Source organism: Dromiciops gliroides, chromosome 1 (assembly GCF_019393635.1).
Source record: "Dromiciops gliroides isolate mDroGli1 chromosome 1, mDroGli1.pri, whole genome shotgun sequence".
NCBI classification, from domain to species: Eukaryota; Metazoa; Chordata; class Mammalia; order Microbiotheria; family Microbiotheriidae; genus Dromiciops; species Dromiciops gliroides.
Genome location: NC_057861.1, coordinates 70185159 through 70204048, shown reverse-complemented (window position 1 = coordinate 70204048; position 18890 = coordinate 70185159). Strand labels below are relative to the sequence as shown.

Sequence of the window (18890 nt, the reverse complement as noted above, 5' to 3'; positions counted from 1 at the left end):
TCAATGAGTATTTATTTAGTGCTTACTATATGTTATAGCTATATACAAAGACAAAAGTAAATAATCCCTGCACTCAGGGATATTACATTTTATTTGGTTTCTAACCTTTGAGACATCTTTGACTCCTTCTTTATCCTCTCCCTTCCCCACCCCCATCTATTCAGTTGCCGGGTGCTGCTAGCCTTACTGCTACAATATCTCTCACATTTGGCTTCCCCTCTCAGGATTATCATCCTGGCCTAGAGTCTCATTGCCTCTCACCTGGACTATTGTAATTCTCCCCTAACCCTGCATTCAGTTTCTCCTAAAACCAATCTTTCCAGATTCATTTTCATAATGTCATGTTCCTCCTCTTCTCAGTAACTTCACTGTCCATAGGAATAAATTCAAAGTGATATTAGCATTCAAGGTCCTCCACAGCTTAGTTCCAAGCTCCCTTTCCCACTTCTCTGCACTCTCCCCACCCCCTTTATTTATCTTATGGCCCCTCTAGACTGGCCCACTCACTATACCATGTGCCCCCAAGTTTTCCCATTTCTGTCTTTTGAGACTGCAGTAGCCCAAACCTGGAAGCCCTCCCCATCCTTCAAGGCCCAGCTCAGGACTCTGGAAGCCTCTCTTGATACTTAGATGGGGAGCAGCTCTCCCTGCTCTGAACCTCATTATGCTGTTATCCAGACTCTCTTTTATTCTCCACTGAAGGCAGGCTCTCATTTCTCCCTCCTCAGCCCATAGTAGGTACTCAGCAGGGGGGGGGGGGCGGAGAATGGCTCCAGGTGGTTGCCAGGGTAACAGGACTTTAGTGTAGTCTGTCAGGCACTATCCACAGACACCCAAAAGAAGTGGAGACTAGGCCCCTTCTGGACCACAGAGAGACCTGGATGCCAGGGCCTCTTATGGTCTCTATGGAAACCTAGCGGCCTCACGGGGGCGTTTCGATAATGAGATCGACAAGCCCCACAGCCCATAGACTAAGGGTTGCCTGCAGGGGGTCTGAGTACATCCTACTTATTAATTGGTCAATATCAAGGGGAAGGCGGGGTCAATGAAAATGGCAGCGCATGCGGCCTACCGAAATGCGACTGCGGTGCCAGGTTTACCAATCACCATCTGGGACGGCTTTGATGGACAAGTCGAGCGGGAAGAAGCTCCGAGGTCCGACTCCCCTCCAACCGGCTCGCCGCATCTCTCGGATAGGGCCAATGAAGAGGCGTAGGGGGTGGGGCGACGGGGCCGGTTGCTCCGGAAGTGGAGGGAGGGGGTGAAAATGGCGCCCAGCTCGAAATCGGAGCGGAACAGCGGGGCCGGGAGCGGCGGCGGAGGCGGCGGAGGCCTTGGAGGGAAGCGGGCTGGAGGGCGGCGGCGGGAACATGTCCTCAAGCAGCTGGAGCGTGTCAGGGTGAGAGCCCGGCCGGCGCCCGGAGGATCGGGCGGGGGAGGGGGCGCCCGAGGGGAGAACCGGAGAGGGGAGGGCGTCCGGGGGGGAGGGGCACGGGGGTGTGTGCATTCTGGGGGGAAGGGCTTAGAGGGGAGGGCTTTGGGGGGTGGGAGGGGGAGGAGAAGGAAGGGATTGTGGAGAGAAGGGGGTGGGGGGCTGGGCCCTGGAGAGGGAGGGGGGACGAAGGCCTTATGGGGGTCGGTGAGGTGGGTCGTGAGGGGCGAGAGCATCGGAGGTGGAGGAGAAGGTGATGGAGGAAAGCGCTTTATAGAGAAGGAAGGTCTTTGCAGATGGGAGGAGTGACAGGGAAGGGTGTGATGGAGACCTGGTAGTGGAGAAAGGGTATGGAGGAATGGGGGTGGGGGTGGGAGAGGGTAGTATGAGAGTGGGCTCTCCAGGGATGGGAGAAGGGGTACTTTAATGAGGTCGCTTCTGGGAAGAGGGGGAGACGTTTCCATCAAGAGCATTAGAGAAGGAAAGAAGTGATGGAGAAAAGCATGTTACAGAGCAGAAGCACTCATGTTGGGTATAAAAGGGTAATGTGGATGGTGTTATAGGAAGGAGAACATAGAGGAAGAGAATATATTCCAGAGAATAATAAGACCTGAGAGTTGGTGTTAGAGATATGCTGTATGGGAGGTAGGCTGTTAAAGAGGAAAAGACCTATAAAGGGGATGGGGATTGAGGGCAGTGGGACAGGTTTGTTTGTGGCAAAGCAATAGATGAAAACCTTGGGTTCGATATGCACATAGCTTGTCTCTTCCCCTACTGACTTGAGCTTCAGGAAAACAAAGAATTTGTCCAATTCATTTTTGTCTCTTTTAGTTTAGTCTGTCCCACAGATTCAGTCTGTAGACTCCTACTCAATCATATGCTCACTCACACTCACGCATGGTACCTGATGAGAGTGAAAGCCTAGGAAACTTGGCAATTCTAGTAGTATGTTCAGGGTCTAAGCAGTCCATTCCTAGACACTAACAAAATCCCACTAGGAGCCCAGCTCAGAGCCGTGAAGGGAATTTAGAGATTTTCTAAACCAACCCTTCCTTTTTTGAATGAGAAAACTGAGGCCATCTTTTTAGTCGTATCTCTATCTGACTCTTCGAGACCCTATTTGGGGTTTTCTTGGCAAACATATTGGAGTGATTTGCCATTTCCTTCTCCCCCTCATTTTTGACAGATGAGGAAACTGAGGCCAACAGAATTAGGTGACTTGCTCAGGGTGACACAGTATTAAGTGTCCAAGGCCAGATTTGAACTCAGGAAGATGAGTCTTCCAGACTCCAGGCCTGGCACTCTATCTGCTGCTCCACCTGAGGCTCAGAGGGGTTAAATGACTTTCCAGAGAGTCCAACCCTCAGGGGTTTACTTTCTTATTGGGGAGACAAGATGTGTGTATGTGTATAATTGGATTTTTCATGCAGTATTTCTTGAGCTCACCCTTGAAAGATAGGAAAGCAATGGTATTGAACACTGAATGTGAGATTCGGAGGCATGGTATTACTGTTTTTGTCAATGACTTGGATTAAAATATAGATTGCATGCTTATCAGTATTGCCAGTGTTCTGAAGCTGGGATGGATAATTGACCCAAATGAGATGATTCCCCAAGAGTTTCCAGGAGGCTAGAATAGTGGGCCAAATAGAATTAGATGATATTTGTTTGGGATAAATGCAAAGTCCTTCATATTGGCTCAAAAAATCAACTTCACTAAGACATTGAGGGAGGTATGGCTGGACAATAGCTTATTTGAAAGACTTCTGGGAGATTTGGTGACTGTACGCTTCATATGAGTCAGTAGTGTGAAATAGCAGCCAAAAAAGCTAATTCTTGAGACTTTGGCATTTGAGAATCACATAAAGGAATTGGGGGTGCTTAGCCTGGAAAAGAGACTATAGAAAAGGATTTCATGGTCAGACATTTGAAGATGATATCACATGGAGGAAGGCATAAATTTGTTCTACATGGTCCCAGAGGGCAGAAGTAGGAGCACTGGGTGGGAGTTGCAGAGAGGCAAACCGAGATTTAAAGGAAGAAAATATTTCCTCACAAAGAGAGCTTTCCCAAATGGAAATGATCTGACTTAGGAGAAAGTAGCTTCCTCTTTCCTGAGGGTCTTCAAGAACCTGATGTTGAGAGCTTTCTAGTTCAGTTCTGGGTTGGACTGAATGACTAATCTTTGAGCTTCCATGATTCTCTCTATTTGGATAGTGGGGATGGGGATTCTCTCTAGGAAGGGAGACATGAAATCTGCAGAATATGGATAAGTGGGAATGGTAGCAAATGAATGGAGGGAGGAGAGGCTAACTGATGTCCAAAGGGCAGGTGAGTTGGGCTCAGGACCATTAGACTGAGGTAATTTGGGTTACACCTTGAAAGTTTCTTTTCTTACAAGAAGAGAAGGGAAAAAACTGAGAAATGGGGTGACAGGGAGTCAGAGGGAGTACGTTGAGGGGAAGAAAAGAGTATAGATTTAGGAGCAGGGCAGCCTTAGATGGTCTCTGCCTCTGTAGTAGAGAGGAGCAGTTTGATGCCTGGCCTCCCCCTCTTCCTGTCCCCAGATTAGTGGGCAGCTCTCCCCTCGGCTCTTCCGTAAGCTACCACCCCGTGTCTGCGTATCCTTAAAGAGCATTGTGGATGAGGACTTCCTTTGTGCAGGGTGAGGTTGGGACAGGGCTGTGTGTCTGGACACCAGGACAGGGCAGTAGAGGGTGGTGGGGAGGGGGGAGGGGTACCAGAATTGGGGGTGTGTCTGGACACAAGGATGGGGCAGTATGGCGGGGGCAGGGATGGGTGTCAGAATTAGGTGTGAGGTTGGGGCAGGGGTGGAGGGAGGAAGAATAGGGCTAGCACACTGTCAGGTGCCGGCAAAGTACTCCCTCCACAGGCACATCTTCCTGGGTTTTTCCAAGTGCGGCCGTTATGTACTCTCCTATACAAGCAACAGTGGCGATGATGACTTCTCCTTCTATATCTACCACCTGTATTGGTGGGAATTCAACGTCCACAGCAAGCTAAAGCTGGTAGGAAGGCGGGGCTGGAGCAGGCCCTCCATGGGCCTTCTCACCACTCGCTCATCCCTTCCCTTCCCTGGCATGGGGCAGTCCCTACCCTGGGCCAAGAAGAAAGAGGCCTAGCTTTGAGTCTCCACTCTGTGAAGCCTTCCCGTCCTTGGGACTTGGTTTCCTTTTCTGTGAGATGAGAGGGTGGGATGAGGTGATCACAGAGGGCCTTCTCTTACTAAATGTGCAATCCTGCCCACAGGTGAGGCAGGTGCGGCTCTTCCAGGACGAAGAGATTTATAGTGACCTGTATCTGACTGTGTGCGAGTGGCCCAGCGACTCTTCCAAAGTCATCGTCTTTGGCTTCAAGTGAGGGCCTGTGGGGTGGAGTTCAGGGGAGGGTGAGGATTGACACTGGGGAGAGAGAAAGAAAGAGGGGGTTGGGATTGATTTAGGCTCAGCCCCTGCCCCCTGCCCCCTTAGCACCCGGTCAGCCAATGGGATTCTAATGAACATGATGATGATGAGCGATGAGAACCACCGGGACATCTACATTAGCACTGTGGCTATGCCACCCAGAGACCGCTGCCCTAGCTGTCGAGATGCCAGCCTTGCCCATCCTGGTGAGTGGCTCTGTGGGGGTGGCTCAGGCATGTTTGTGTCGTTAGGGTGCAGCCTTGGCACGGAAGAGGCCCAGGCACGTGCATTAGCGTGCTTATGTCACACATGTGTGGTAGTTGTCTCATGGATGGCATGGGCTGGCTGCTCTTTGTGCTTCCCGTACATTTGCTGGTGCTTGTATGGGTGCAGTGTTTTGTCTTGGGACAGGCATGTGTACTGCAGGCCTGTCTTGGAGTATGTTTTTTTGTTTTTTGTTTTTGTTTTTGTGCAGCAATGAGGGTTAAGTGACTTGCCCAGAGTCACACAGCTAGAAGTGGGTGTGTTAGAAATCTGTTTGGATGTATTTGCTGCATGGAGTACATGTGGAAATGTGTTACCAGCATGTCCCAAAGGCATTTGTTATAGCTCTGTGTGTGTGTGTGTGTGTGTGTGTGTGTGTGTGTGTTTCAGGAGACCCTAGTGCCCATTGCCTGAGACATGGGTTCATGCTGCATACCAAGTACCAGGTGGTCTATCCCTTCCCCACCTTCCAGCCAGCCTTCCAGCTCAAAAAGGACCAGGTGGTGTTGCTCAACACCAGTTACTCCCTGGTGGCCTGTGCAGTCTCTGTGTGCTCAGCAGGTAGGCTTGTGGCCCCAATCCCTGGCTTCAGCCCAACTGCCTGGCTCTCCCTCCACCACTCATAGAGCTGGAAGACACCTTAGTAGGGTACTGTGGTCAGTCCCAGTGGCTCATAGGATTGGAGAGTTGGATGGACTTTAGCAAGCATGTAGTCTGACCTCCTTGTTTTACAAATGGGGAAACTGAGGCGCAGAGAGGATGTGACTTGCCCAAGGTCCAATTACTAGTAACAGAAGGATCCGATTTCTGATCCAGTGTCTCTTCCTGGACACCTACTCCATTCTCTCTTGGGTGGCAGATGTCTTCCTTCTCTGCAGACCTAGCTTTCCCCTACCCTGTGACTAAATGAAGGGGTTGGCCATCAGAGAGAATTTTTCTTCAGTGTATCTGTTTCTTAGTCCTCCCTTGGAACACTGGATCATAAGATTTGTAGCCAGAAGGTACTCTAGAGGTTATCTAACCTGGTCCCCTGTAGGAGAGAGAATTGAGGTGTAGAGAGGCAGCGAGACTGAGCTGCCCTCACGTGAGTCGTAGAATGTAGAGGAACAGAGGCTTAGCTGCCATGTACTGGGTGTTACCTTAGTCTCCCTCTCCCATTTGACACCCAGAGAGAAATGACTTGCCCAGGCTCTAACCCAAAGCTCTCTGGCTTGCCTTTATAAGTTATGAGCCCTCCCATTCTTTCTCCCCAACCTGCTTCTCTCCGCTCCCATCCCATTTTAGGTGACAGCAGTTTCTGCCAAATCCTCTATGACCGAACCACCCACCCGCCAGCCCCACCTGACCCTCCTGGGCCCCCGAGCCGAGAGGATCCCCCAGTGTCCAGAGGACCTTGCCCAGAGGCCACCCCTGCCCGCCCTCCAGAGCCCTCACCAGCTGTTGCCAAAGCTAAGGAATTTGTGGCTGACATTTTCCGGAGGGCCAAGGAGGCAAAGGGTGGTGCCGTGGAGGAGGCCCGACAGCCCCCCTGCTTGGGGGCCTCGGGCAGCCGCTGTCGCATGCCTTGTGAGGCCCCACCCCTAGATGGGGAGTCAGGTCCCCGAGACAGTCCTCCTGAGACAGTGACCCCCGCTGCAGAGCCTGGTTATGTCAATTACACCAAGCTCCATTACGTGCTGGAGCCTGGGGACTGGGCAGAACCAGAGGACGGTGAGGAGGGGGCACAGGGGAGGGAGGGGAGGGCAGAGCAGGGGCCCTCTCCAAGCCCCAAAGTCTCACCCTTGTTCATCTTCCTATCCCCCTCCTCCTCCACCACATCCAGGGTTTGAAGATGACAAGATCTCCCTCCCATTTGTGGTGACTGATCTACGGGGCAGGAATCTACGGCCTATGAGAGAGCGGGCAGTTTTCCAGGTACATAGCAGGGGTCAGGGACAGAGGAAGGCCAAGCTGGGCCAAAGAGGGCTGAGCATTATGTGGATGTATATCTCTGGCCATCTGTCCGTTAAAGGGCCAGTACCTGACAGTGGAGCAGCTCACGCTCGACTTCGAGTATGTCATTAATGAAGTCATCCGAAATGACGCCACTTGGAGCCACCAGTTCTGCTCGTTCAGTGACTATGACATCGTCATTTTGGAGGTGTGTGCCCTCGGGGGTTGGGAGCAGGCATAGGAGGCAGAAATGGCATAGAAGGCCTTTGCACTCAAGACCACCTCACATGGGTCTTATAAATCTACATGTTGTCTCCTTAATGGAACGTAAGCTCCTTGAGGGCAGGGACTGTTAAATTTTCGTCTCCATATTGTCCAGCACCTAGCAGAGCAACTTGCAGAGAGTGGGAAGGAGCACTAGGCTGAAACAGAAGGACCTGGGTCTGAGTCCTGGCTCTCCTACTCTTAGGTGTATGACTAGGGAAATCGTTTACCCTCTCTACGTCTCATTGTTCCTCATCTCTAAAATGGGAATACTATTTGCTCACAACTAAGGGTTGTGAGTTAAGTACTTTGTAAATCTTAAATTGCCATAGAAATGTAAATTGTTATTATTGGGGTCCAGCCTGTGGTGCTCCAGGGCTTGGGGGCCTCTCCTCATTGTCCTCCCCTGCTCTCTCCTTTACCAGGTCTGTCCTGAAACCAACCAGGTCCTCATCAACATTGGCCTGCTGCTCCTGGCCTTCCCTTCCCCCAATGAGGAGGCCCAGCTCCGGTGAGGGAGGCGGGAGGGAAATGCTGCCCCCATCCCCCAGGCCTGTCACTGACCAAGCACAGGATAATGACACTGCCCCCTTGGCCTCCCCACCTGACAGCTGTGATGGTTTAGTTGAAAGAGCAATAGATTTGGGGTCCAGAGACCCTGGGTTCAAATCCCTTCTCTGCTGTTTGGTAGCTGGGTGATCCTGGGCATAATGCTTCCTTGCTCAAGGTTGTAGTTCTCCCCATCGATAAAGAGAGGGGCCTGGATGAGGAAACATTTAAGGTTCCTTGCAGCTCAGAATCCTATGGTCCTCTCATTTCCAGTCTTTTCCACTCCGCCCCTTCCCCACCAGTGTAGGCCATTTTCTCTGGGCCTCAGTTTACCCTCTGTCCTGCCCTCTAGACCAAAGACCTATCACACCAGCTTGAAGGTGGCCTGGGACCTGAATACAGGCATCTTCGTTACGGTCAGCGTGGGTGATCTCACTGAGGTCAAAGGGCAGACCAGGTGAGGCCAAGGCTGATTTAGAAAGGAGGGGATCCGTCCCACAAAGAATCCTATGTAAGCTTTCTTTTTCCTTCCAGTGGCAGTGTCTGGAGCTCCTATCGCAAGAGTTGTGTGGACATGGTGATGAAGTGGCTTGTGCCTGAGAACAGTGGCCGTTATGTCAACAGGATGACCAATGAGGCACTGCACAAAGGTGGGGCTCAGGCAGTCTCAACGACCCAGCGTTCTCTTCCTCTGCTTGCTTGGCCTGTCGGTCTTCTTATCTGGCTTTGACTTCTGAGGGCACAGAGGCCCCCACCTGAAAACCTGCCCTTCCCCTCATATAAAGGCCCTGTTCATTCAAGTATCAATCATTGATCTGTAACTGCAACACTAGGACTGTGCCTAGGACTTGTTGTCCCAACTCCAGATAGAATGGAACTAGAGAAGGCCCCAAAGCTAACAGCAGCAGAGATAGAAGGGGGCCGATGGAGGAGTAGGGGATGGGCAGAGAGGGAGAGTTCCTGAGGACAGACTAAAGAGGACTCCAGTCTGGAAAGGGAAGACTGAGGGGGAAAAGAGATCGTGGAGGGCAAGGATGGCGTGACCTTCAGTGAATTTGGTCACCAGATCCCAAAATTAATAGGGTAAGGAGCCTTTATGTTTTTACATTATGAGATGGTTTTAGGACAAAGGGCTGCCCTTCTGTGATAGGAATGAACTTTATGGGGACTTGGGACCTCCCAGAGGTGTCTGTCAGTGACCCAAAGCAGAGATGGGTTCATCAAGGTTTGGCTACATGTATAGTGTGTATCATATCCTTTAGCCTAGAAGTAGCACCGGATTGAAATGCTGGCTCTTTTGTTTCTGCCTGACCTCGAGCATGTCATTTAACCTCTGGGCCTCAGTAGAAGGGCCCCTCCAACTCTTACAGTCCTGTGTGATTTGGGCCAAGTGTCTTCTCTCTGGGCTTTAGTTTCTTCTGTCAAGGAAGGGGGTTGGACTGGATGTTCTCAGGGCCATTCCAGCTTAACTCCTTTGAGCCTAGAAACAAGAGGCAGAAAGGGCGGGTGCCCAAAAGAAGTTGGGATGTACTTGTCTTGTGTGTGTGTGTATGTGTGTGTGTCCCACCCCCTCCAGGCTGCTCCCTGAAGGTCCTGGCTGACAACGAGCGGTACACATGGATTGTGCTGTGAGGAGCCCGGGGGCTATGGCACCCACTGCTCTGGACACTGACTCGATACTACCTCCTCGTTTTGGGTTGGATTTTGTTGTTACTCGGGGGCTTTTTGTTTCTCCCATCCTGTCCCCTAGTATTAGGTTGGGAGGTGGGGGGGAGGGGGGGAGGAAGGCTTGGCCCTAGAAGGCCTCCCCCCCTCCCCCCTTGGAAGGTGGGGTAGGCTGGGGGGAGGTAAGGCCCCCCAGGAGCCCTGGAGCCCAGATCCCTTTTATTTATGCCTATTTAAGTGGGGGCAGGGGTGGGACCCCTGGGGATTAAGTGGTCAGGTCTACCTAGGCTGCTGAGTTCCTTGGCAAAGAGAGCCTTATCAGCCCTGGGCATAGGGAAGAGGGCCGAGAGAAGCTTCAAGAGACTCAGCTGCTCCCCACCCCCACCTCCCTTCCAGGCCGGGGCCTTTGGTTTCATGTATATTCTAAAAGTTTCCTTGGCTGCCAGCTGTGGATGCCAGTTCCTTGAGGAGGTCGAGTTAGCCGACCCCTCTCCCTGCCCCCTCCCCCCCATTCATGTAATAAATGTTTTAATTTCTGAGCCTGTGTGAACTCCCTTCAGGGTCCCATGGCCCTCATCCCCCGTCCCCCACTCTTCTCTCCCCCCCCCCCATCGATCTGTGAGACATTTTGGTTCTGCATCTCATCTTTGCCCTAAAGTTGGGCATATCATTTGTGCTCTGGGTCAGAGACAAAGCGAACAGTCAGGAACCAGCACCCTGACCTGCACCAAAGCAGAGGAGGCTTCAGGACAAAGCTGTGGAATAGACACCAGGCCTGGGGGAGTCAGCTGGTAGCCAAATAACACAGCAGAATTTATTGTGTTTTAAGAAAGACTACAAAAAGGTAGAAAACAGCTCGGGCTCTCTAGACTACCACACGCTTTGACACTTTCACCACCACGGGGAAGAGGGCCTGGCTGCCTGGGCCCACAGTGGCACCAGCCACCAGCAGAGTGGGGGGCCAGTCCCCTCAGCTGCTGCACTTGGAGCACACAAAATAGTGATTTTTTTTTTTATACAATAAGGTCAGGTTTTTTTTTTTTGTTTTGTTTTTTGTTTTCCCATAAACATCTATCTCACATGTTGAAAACACTGAAAAAATTGGAACGAATAAGGCCATGATGGTTGGAAAAACCCCAACAGCTACCGACTCTTGAGTGGATATCGCTCACAAATCGCACAATAGTTATGTGGTTTAGAGAGAGGGTTAGATCATTACATTACAAAAGCACAGATCTCTGGAAAACTAGAATAGCTAAGAAGGTTCCATGACAAACCAGCATCTTAGAGGGCAGCTGTTGAGGGGGTGAGGGTGGAGGGTGATCTTTATGAGTGTAGGCTACCCAGGCCCTGCCTGCCTACCTGCTCCAGGGGAGGCTGGCCACACTTGGGAGGAGGCACCTTGGCCTGATCTCCCTGAGCTGGGCTGGGCTAGGCTGGGAGCTCTCAGGGCAGTGTTAGTCTAGCACTGGTCTTTGGAAGCCGAGAGGGAACAAGGAAGCCTCTCCTGCTCATTCCCTCCCATCAGCTGTCTCTCCCCTGTCCTTGGGGAGGGAGAAGGTCCTGCTGCACAGCTCCAGGCCTGGGTGGGATGGGGCAGAGGAAGGGTACTGAGGTGGAGATAAAGCCTGTGAAGGAGAGGGCCTCTCCCAAGGCTGGATGGAGGCCTGTCATGCTCCCTCACAGCAGAGGGTGCTGAATGGGAAGGTCAGGGAAGGAGATTGATGGGCAGGGCCCTGACCCACAAGCCCTCACCTAAAGCAGTGCCCGGAACTGCTTTAATTGCACTTAAGCCAAGAAGGGAAGCAAGGAGGACTGGGGCAGGGTTGGGGGAAAAGGATTCTGGGTGGTGACAGGGACTTCTGCACTTTAGCTCGTGTAAAGAGCGATGACCCCCTCCCCCCACCCATACTACCTGTGTCTGAGGTGGCAGCTCAGCATCCCCTTAAGCCCCAGGCAGCCTGGGCTGGGGGTGGGGGGCAAGCCACTGTGCAAAGCCAGAGCTTGGAACCAGTTCCAGGGAGTGGGAGAGGGTGAGGGAAACCCAGGAGCCACCATGCCCACTGTAGGCAGGGCAGACAGCCCCTTGGGCCAGGCTTAGCACAGCTCTGGGCCTGTGCGGGTGGCCAGGGGAAGAGAAAATGCTCCAGGCCATGCCCACTGCCCCAGGGAGCCTGCCGCCAGTCAGGACACTCAGTTTGTTCCTTAAGGCACGTCTTTTGTCTTTTGTGTCAGTGTTTGCAGTATTGAGGAGCCAGCTCCCCTCCCCCCCCAATCCTTCCAGTGCAGCCAAGTGGTTCTTGCCCTGGGATTGTGCTGCCACCCACCCCCCATACCCCGCAGGGGCAAACAAAGGCCACAGGAAGGGGTGGGTTTGCAGGGGCAAGGGAGTGCAGGGCCAATGCCTTCCCTGCTTTGAGGAGCTCTCCTGCTCCCCCCTCAGTAGCTAGGGGTACATCCCGCCCCACAATGGGGGCCAGAGCAAAAACACACCAAGTCCCATGAGCTACAGGGAAGCCTGGAGTCTGGCTGGGACTTTGGTGTCTGTTGGGGGAAGGAGAGTAGGGGTAGAGGGTAGAAGGCTGGTGAGGCCAGGCTTCTCCTTCACTGGAAGCCTGGGCTCGTGGGAGTCCCACAGCTACAAAGTGGGTCTGGGGTAGGTGGCCCCTGAAACAGCCCTTGCCCTGCCCCATCTGAGGGCCGGAGTCCTGGGGAGCCCCAGCAAACAGCCAGGGCTTTTAGCTTGAGGGCAGGGCCTGCACGAAGATGCCCCGGCCATCGGTTCTTGCCAGCTTAGCAGGGGGCTCCAGGGGCTCTGAGCTCAGGGCAGTCGACTCACTGGAGTTGAGAGAGATCTCTTGGGGCAGTTCGTCTTCACTCTCCTCCTCTTCTTCTTCCTCTTCATCTGGGTTCATGAAGGGGATCTGGGTTCAAGGCTTGCTCTAGACAGGAGCTCCTCCCCACTCCCACTCATTTCCAAGGGGGGCCCTTGCCCACCCTGCCCCACAGCTGGTGCCCAAACAAGGTGGGGACCCAGGCATCCAAAGGGCCTCACCCGCCCCAGGAGGAACTGAGGTGGGAGAAGCCCTTCCTACCTTTGTCAGGATCCAGGGGGTTCAGGGAACTGGCCAGGTTGGCAAACTGTACGGGGGAGAGCGGGCCCAGGGGAGCCGTTAGGGTGGGCGGGCTGCCTGTTTTTTTCCCTTCTCCCCTCCTCCCCCGCAATCTTCCCCAATCTACCTACTGTACCCACCTCGCCCATGACAGCGATGGGCGTCTCTCCCTTGGCCTGGGCCACCCGGTGCTCTATCAGGTAGTACATGTACTCGTCATACAAGAGGCGGATCAGGTGGAATGAGCCAAAGCTGGCTGCACTGCGCAGGGTCAGATCCCGGATAACCATGGAGCTGGAGAAAGAGGAGGCAGGCCTGGGGTTGGTGGGCTGAGCCAGGCTGCCCCCAGTCCCCATTCATCAGGCACCACCCACCTGTAGAAAGACCACTTGAGAAGGAAGAGTTTGGCTGCCTTGGGGAAGCTGGCACTGCCCTGGTAGGGCTTGAGCACCTGGCTCACCACGCCATCCAGCCAGCCTGCCCACTGCTCCAGCGAGTTCTGCTGCTGAAGAGTCACCTTGAAGTCCTGCTCCAGCCGCTGCACAACACGGTCCTCACAGCGGCATACCCATGAGGCCTGTTCCTGGAGAAACAGAGCAGACAAATGGGACCTGGGACTCAGGCTTGGAGCCCATACGCGCAAATGGTTTCCTTCTCACACTGTGCCGCACAAGGGAGATTGTGGGGGCAGGAGGCAGGATGGTGAGGATGGGGCTGCCCAGGACCTTCCCCTCCCAGAGTGGCCCCAGCCGTCCTCAGGGGCTGCCGGTACCTGCACATTGGCAAAGTCAACACGGTTGAGGTCGCTGAGCATCTGGTTGATCTGAGCCGTATTCTGAAGCACGGCTCGGGCCGCCTGGGCCAAGTGATTGAGGGACGTGTAGCGCCGAAGTGTCTGGGCAAAAGCGCTGGCCGCAGCCACCTGTGAGCAGAGCCCTTTTGTGCCCTTGTTTCCATGATCCCTTTCCCGCCCACAGCCAGGCCCCACAACAGCCCAACATCAGAGCTGCAGAGGACCTTCAAGAGTCGAGGCCAGCCTCCTTTTAGAGGGGAGAACTGGGGACGAGACAGGGCTAGTGACTTCAGGGGGTCATGGGAATTGGTATTAAATGATCTGGAGCTTTTGGAGAATATCTCGTACAACCTCCTCATTTTATAGAAGAGTCGACTGAAGCTCTGTGGGGCACTTAGGAGGCACAGTGGATATAGTGCTGAGCCTAGAGTCACAAGTTCAAATCTGCTCTCAGACACTCGCTAGCTGTGTGACCCTGGGCAAGTCATTTCATCCTGTTGGCCTCAGTTTCCTCATGTGTAAAATGAGCTGGAGAAGGAAATGGCCAATCACTCCAGTATCTTTGCCAAGAAAACCCCAAATGGGGTCATGGAGAGGTCTACTGAAGGAAAGAATTATCCCACAGGGAGTGAGCATATAGCAGATCCTGGGTTTGAATCCAAGTCTGGCTCCACACAAATATACTGCCTTCTCACTGGCCCATATTCTCCTTCCCCCCTCTCACTTTGGCCCACTCCAGTGACCTGATCAGCCTGTCTCCTCTCATTTTTCCTGCAGAGCTACCAGTCACCTTCCTACCTACCAGCTCTAACTAGGCTGGGCTTCCCATTAGGATCAAGTCTAATTTCCTGAGCCTGACATTTATGGCTCCCCACAGTTGAAAGAAAGAGCACTGGGTCTGGGAATTAGAGGACTTGGGTTCAAATTACAATTCTATTTGCTACCATGTGACCTTGGGTAAGTCACCTTCTCTAGGATTCAGTTTCATCTTCTGTAAGATAAAGGGGTTAAACCAGATGATCTCCAAAATACCCTCTCGTTGTAAATCCTACCTAAATCACACAAGTTCCAGGGGCCTTTGGATTAGTGTTTTGGGGTGGAGATGGACTAAAGCAGGTCAGGAAGCTCCATCCCCCTCACCTTCACCCGAACCATCTCTTCAGGGATGTTCATCATGGCATTGGTGAGCCAGCTCTCTAGGCTCTTGGCAAAATTCCGAATTGCTTGTGTCAAGGCACCTGTGGAGGGCAGACAGCATGGTTGGAGAGGTGAACAGACTGCTCTGGCCTTGGCTGGCTGCCCCCAACCACCCCCTACTCACTGGGGATGGGCCGCAGCACATCAGGAATGAGGATCTCCACCAGGCCCTGGTACAGCAAGTTGTCACAGTCCTTGGTCCACTTGAGCACAGGCTCATACTTGGAGAGGAGCACCAGGCTGCTCTTGGGCAGCCGCTTCTCTGCTTCATCGTGGCTGTATAGACACACATGCACATGCATGTGTGCATGCACACACAGACACGGACAGACAACACATAATCAGGGACAGACAACGATAAGATAAAGTGACACATAGGGATACAGCCATACAGGGATATGCATATAGAAGCATGCAGACATACACATGTACATGGAGGAGTAGAGATAGACACACACGTGAGTGAGGGCCCCTTCCTCAGGAAGGCCTTCAAAGGCTCTCTTGCTGTGGCTGCCCAGGGCTCCCTGCCATACTCACACAGCCAGGGGGGTGGCCTCGCTGGGCTGATTGAGGTTGTACCTCCAGAAAGTCTTCCACAGGGTCTCCACTAGTGTAAACTGCAGGTTAATCATGACATCCACAATGGCCTGGCAAAGAGGAGAGAGCGATCAAGAAAACATAGATGAGGGCTGCTAGGTGGCGCAGTGGATAGAGCACTGGCCCTGGAGTCAGGAGTACCTGAGTTCAAATCCAGCCTCAGACACTTAACACTTACTAGCTGTGTGACCCTGGGCAAGTCACTTAACCCCAATTGCCTCACTAAAAAAACAAACAAACAAAAAAGAAAACATAGATGACAAAGAGGAGAGAGGGTGACAAGGGCAGGGCAGGGATGTCCTCACCAGAGCATGGCCTTGCCCCCATGCTTTCTGGCTGTGGGCCCTGACTTGGGGCCTGGCCCCCTACCTCACAGTGCTCCCGGTACAGGACCTGGAAGGCCTTGATGTCTTCAGGTCCGATCCCCTCAGGTAGCACCTTGCCCTGCAGGTCAAGTTCAGTGAATTCTGGCAGGCTCCTGGAGGCATCTGTGGGGGTAGAAAGGATCCAGGACAGATCAGAGGAGCATGGCATTGGTGGAATCTCAGAAATCATCTCATCCCAACTCCTCACTTTGTAGATGAAAAAACTGAAGCCCAGGGAGATTAAGTGAGCCGCCCAAGGTCATGCTAACTAGTAAGGAGCAGAGGCAGGTGAAGAAGCCAGGTGGAAGAGTCTTAATCTAGTTGCCTTCCTAGACTCTCCTCTCCTTGTGTGGTTCTGAGTCAGGGGATTCCCTGGGGGGGATTTGCAGTGTGGGCTTTGTAGCCATGTTCTTGGACATGAGGGAAAGGTCCTTACCTAAGAACTGCTGGTACTGTTGGACTTGGGCACTGATGTCGGACAGGCCTGCTGCCTGCTGCTGTCCTACTGCCACACCATTGGTCATGCCCTCCATCTTCTGGATTGGTTTAAGCCTGGGACCATAGGGGAAGTAAGGAGACAGTCCAGGTGGGAGAAAATGTCTGCCTTCCCTGGTGCTTTGCCAGCCAGAGACTCCTAGAGCAGACATCAAAGCATACCTACCTCTGTTTCTGGGAGAAGGGCTGGCCCCGCATGGCCATGTGTTGCTGGTCCTCCATCAGGCGTAGCAATGGAGAATTGGCTTTGATACGCAGGCCATAGTAATGGTATTTGGAGTTCCCCCTGGCGAGAAGAGCAGGACAGAAAAGATGGGAAAGGCAGAGATAGGATTAAAGGTAGGGATGCCTCCACTATTATCCAGGAGGGAGGCATTCATTCATTCATTCATTCATTCATTTGAACACTATTAATTCACTGCCTGATATCTGCAGAATCTATGGTGAGTACAGTACAAAGTCTGGAGAAGACACTGTCCTCATGGAGCTCCCACTCTAAGAGGGAGATAATGTGCTAACAGAGATCATTATAATTCACATCACAAGGCAAGTGTACTAGAGTGGCAGAAACAAAGTGCTCTGTGAAGTCCCAAGGAATTCCAGTCATGGCTAACAGAGGTGGAGGTGTGGAATAATTCCCAGTGTAGAAAACAGTAAATTTATTCTGCCCTCAATCTGAAAGACCCCAGGCCCAACCACCACCTTGTGAGCTTCCATCTAGTAATGCAGACTGGCATCTTCTCTGCCATTTATCACCTCAGAGTTGCCCAGGGCACAGTGAGAAGTTAGATGGCTTGGGGGCAGCTAGGTGGTGCAGTGGATAAAGCAGTGGCCCTGGATTCAGGATGACCTGAGTTCAAATCTGGCTTCAGACACTAGACACTTACTAGCTGTGTGACCCTGGATAAGTCACTTAACCCTCACTGCCCCACCCCCCCAAAAAAAATACAGTGAAGAGAAGTTAGATGGCTTGCCCAAGGTCACAGGTGTCAGAAGTGAGACTTGAATCTAGGCCTTCCTGATTCTGAGGCCAGCTCTTCATCCATTATACCATATAGACTCTTTTAACAAGTTTACTGGGGGAAATGTTCCCAAAAGAAATCTCTAGGGGAGTGCTTTTAAAAGGAAGAACTGAGGATGTCACAAAAAAGGAATCACAACCTAAGAGGACATATGTGGATAAACCTGAGGCTTTGTTTTAGCTACTATTTCCAAGCCAAGTCTGGCTCCAAGTGGGTAGAGTTACGGGATGGAAGAAGGGAGGGTGGTCCCACCAGGGCTGAGGGCTCAGTCCTGGGGGTATCCCTGAGGCCTGGCTCTAGCAGAGGATCTCAAATACTAGGCAGGCGTACCTGGTACCAAGTCGGCGAGTGCGGAGGCCCATGAAAACAGAGCGGATGAGCTTGCCAAAAGAGGCAGCATTGACGGGCTCTAGCTTCTGCTCCTGGCAGTGCAGGAGGTAGTGGCAATAGAGGGTGCTTCGGGGTAGACTCACACCCTCAGCCGTCTCATAGTTATCCAGCAGCCACTGGACCTAAGGGGAAGAGAAGTGGGGGGAGGGGGGAAGGGAGCCAACCCAGGGGCCAGCCCCCACCCAGGTAAGACCCTCACTTATTACCAGTATGTGCTCATCACACCTGTATGGAAATGAGGCATCTAGGGCTGACCTAGAGCCCTCCTGAGGGCAGTGTCATGGGCTAAGGCTTCTTGGAATCCCTATCCCCTTTGCTTATCTTCAGGAGACAGGTGGTATGAAATGCCCTGAGCTTGGGCTCTCTCCTCCCTTTTGATCCTTTTGGCCTGTACCCCTCACCTGGATGGTCACTACCCACGGAATCACTAGAAGGCAGGAGACAGCTGTACAGAAACATTCCCAAGGCTCTATCCCTGCCTCTGCCCCAAGGGATGTTCCTCTTCCCCACCCCTTCTCTCTCTAGGAGGGGGCACAGGGGCACTTACAGTGGCTGGTGAGGCACGGGTGGTATGAGAGTACGACTGGCTGGAGCTGCCCAACATGTAGCCGCCCTGGATCACGTAGGTGCCGGCGCCGCCCCCGCCGCCCCCGCCGCCCCCTCCGCTGCTTGCGCCACTAGAGTTGGTGACGATCTGGCCACCCGACACATACATGGGCACTGAGCCGCTACTCGCCACAGCCTGTGAGGTGGCAGGTGTGCTGACCTGCGCAGTTGTGCCCTGGGACTCATAGTAGCTGGTGCCCGCATTCTGGGAGTACAGTGGTGTCTCTGTGTAGGGGTAGGTACCTGAGCGACTGTAGGGAAAGCAGGGAAGAAAGAGGGCTGGGTGGCCTTCTCTGGGATAGAGCTTATGGGAATCCAGAAATGTCTTGGGGAGGAGCTCAGACATTTACTGTCACAAACCACACAGGCCACCAGTCAGGCTGCCCTGGGAGCAAGGGCCTTCCTCTACCACACAATAAGCTTTCTGGGACATGTCCCACCAGAAGCACCCATTGCTTTGGACCAAGAGGGGCCTGAACTGAATATCACTCTTCTATCTTAGAATGGTACCAAACAGCTACCCAAAGGAAACCAAGAGGAGATTCGTTACAATTGTTCCATTTCTGTTGGCTCAGTCATCTGCCCATCCCATAGAGCCAATCACTTGTTAAGGCCTGACTATTTCTCCCCTCCTCTCCATTCCCACTTGGATCACTGCCATAGCCTCCTTGATGGAAACCTTCCCACTTCAAGACTTTCCCCTCCATCTTGCCATGACCCATCCTTCTAAAGGCCATCCCTGAATCCCATCCCTGATCCCATCCCTTCTCAGTTCACAAGG

At 52.9% G+C, this 18890-nt stretch overlaps 2 protein-coding genes across 10 annotated transcripts in view; one reads left to right on the top strand and one right to left on the bottom strand.

The window, feature by feature from the left end:
- Positions 1-1231: 1231 nt before the first annotated feature.
- Positions 1232-10070, top strand: DCAF15 (DDB1 and CUL4 associated factor 15). Of its 4 annotated transcripts, none has more exons than XM_043977892.1 (13): positions 1232-1399; positions 4000-4097; positions 4326-4461; positions 4703-4809; positions 4924-5063; positions 5515-5682; positions 6406-6831; positions 6944-7035; positions 7133-7261; positions 7743-7828; positions 8219-8323; positions 8401-8516; positions 9443-10070. In XM_043977892.1, exons 1-13 carry the CDS (start codon positions 1268-1270, stop codon positions 9496-9498), a joined length of 1791 nt encoding a protein of 596 aa, XP_043833827.1. In that variant the 5' UTR covers positions 1232-1267; the 3' UTR covers positions 9499-10070. The 4 variants fall into 4 exon arrangements, with proteins under 4 accessions (XP_043833827.1, XP_043833826.1, XP_043833825.1 ...); XM_043977891.1 differs by having other exon boundaries at positions 1234-1399; positions 5512-5682; XM_043977890.1 differs by having other exon boundaries at positions 1234-1399; positions 8401-10070.
- A 241-nt stretch (positions 10071-10311) lies between these two features.
- The window catches only part of RFX1 (regulatory factor X1), a 37592-nt gene continuing 29013 nt past the window's right edge, over positions 10312-18890 (bottom strand). For all 6 annotated transcript variants that reach the window (XM_043995067.1, XM_043995076.1, XM_043995105.1 and 3 more), the window contains 13 exons: positions 18051-18360; positions 17444-17625; positions 16258-16377; positions 16033-16148; positions 15601-15719; positions 15172-15281; positions 14759-14910; positions 14578-14675; positions 13417-13566; positions 13019-13227; positions 12785-12938; positions 12627-12672; positions 10312-12436 (listed from right to left, as the gene is read on the bottom strand). In XM_043995067.1, coding sequence (XP_043851002.1) covers positions 12270-12436; positions 12627-12672; positions 12785-12938; positions 13019-13227; positions 13417-13566; positions 14578-14675; positions 14759-14910; positions 15172-15281; positions 15601-15719; positions 16033-16148; positions 16258-16377; positions 17444-17625; positions 18051-18360 — 1933 coding nt within the window. In that variant the 3' untranslated portion in view covers positions 10312-12269. The remainder of the gene's footprint in view (positions 12437-12626; positions 12673-12784; positions 12939-13018; positions 13228-13416; positions 13567-14577; positions 14676-14758; positions 14911-15171; positions 15282-15600; positions 15720-16032; positions 16149-16257; positions 16378-17443; positions 17626-18050; positions 18361-18890) is intronic.

Coding starts and splice junctions, on each gene's coding strand:
- DCAF15 (XM_043977889.1), top strand. CDS start 1,268: ATGGCGCCCAGCTCGAAATCGGAGCGGAACAGCGGGGCCGGGAGCGGC. Junction 5,064..5,511: donor TGCCAGCCTTGCCCATCCTG/GTGAGTGGCTCT, acceptor TGTGTGTTTCAG/GAGACCCTAGTGCCCATTGC. Junction 8,324..8,400: donor GAGGTCAAAGGGCAGACCAG/GTGAGGCCAAGG, acceptor TTTTCCTTCCAG/TGGCAGTGTCTGGAGCTCCT.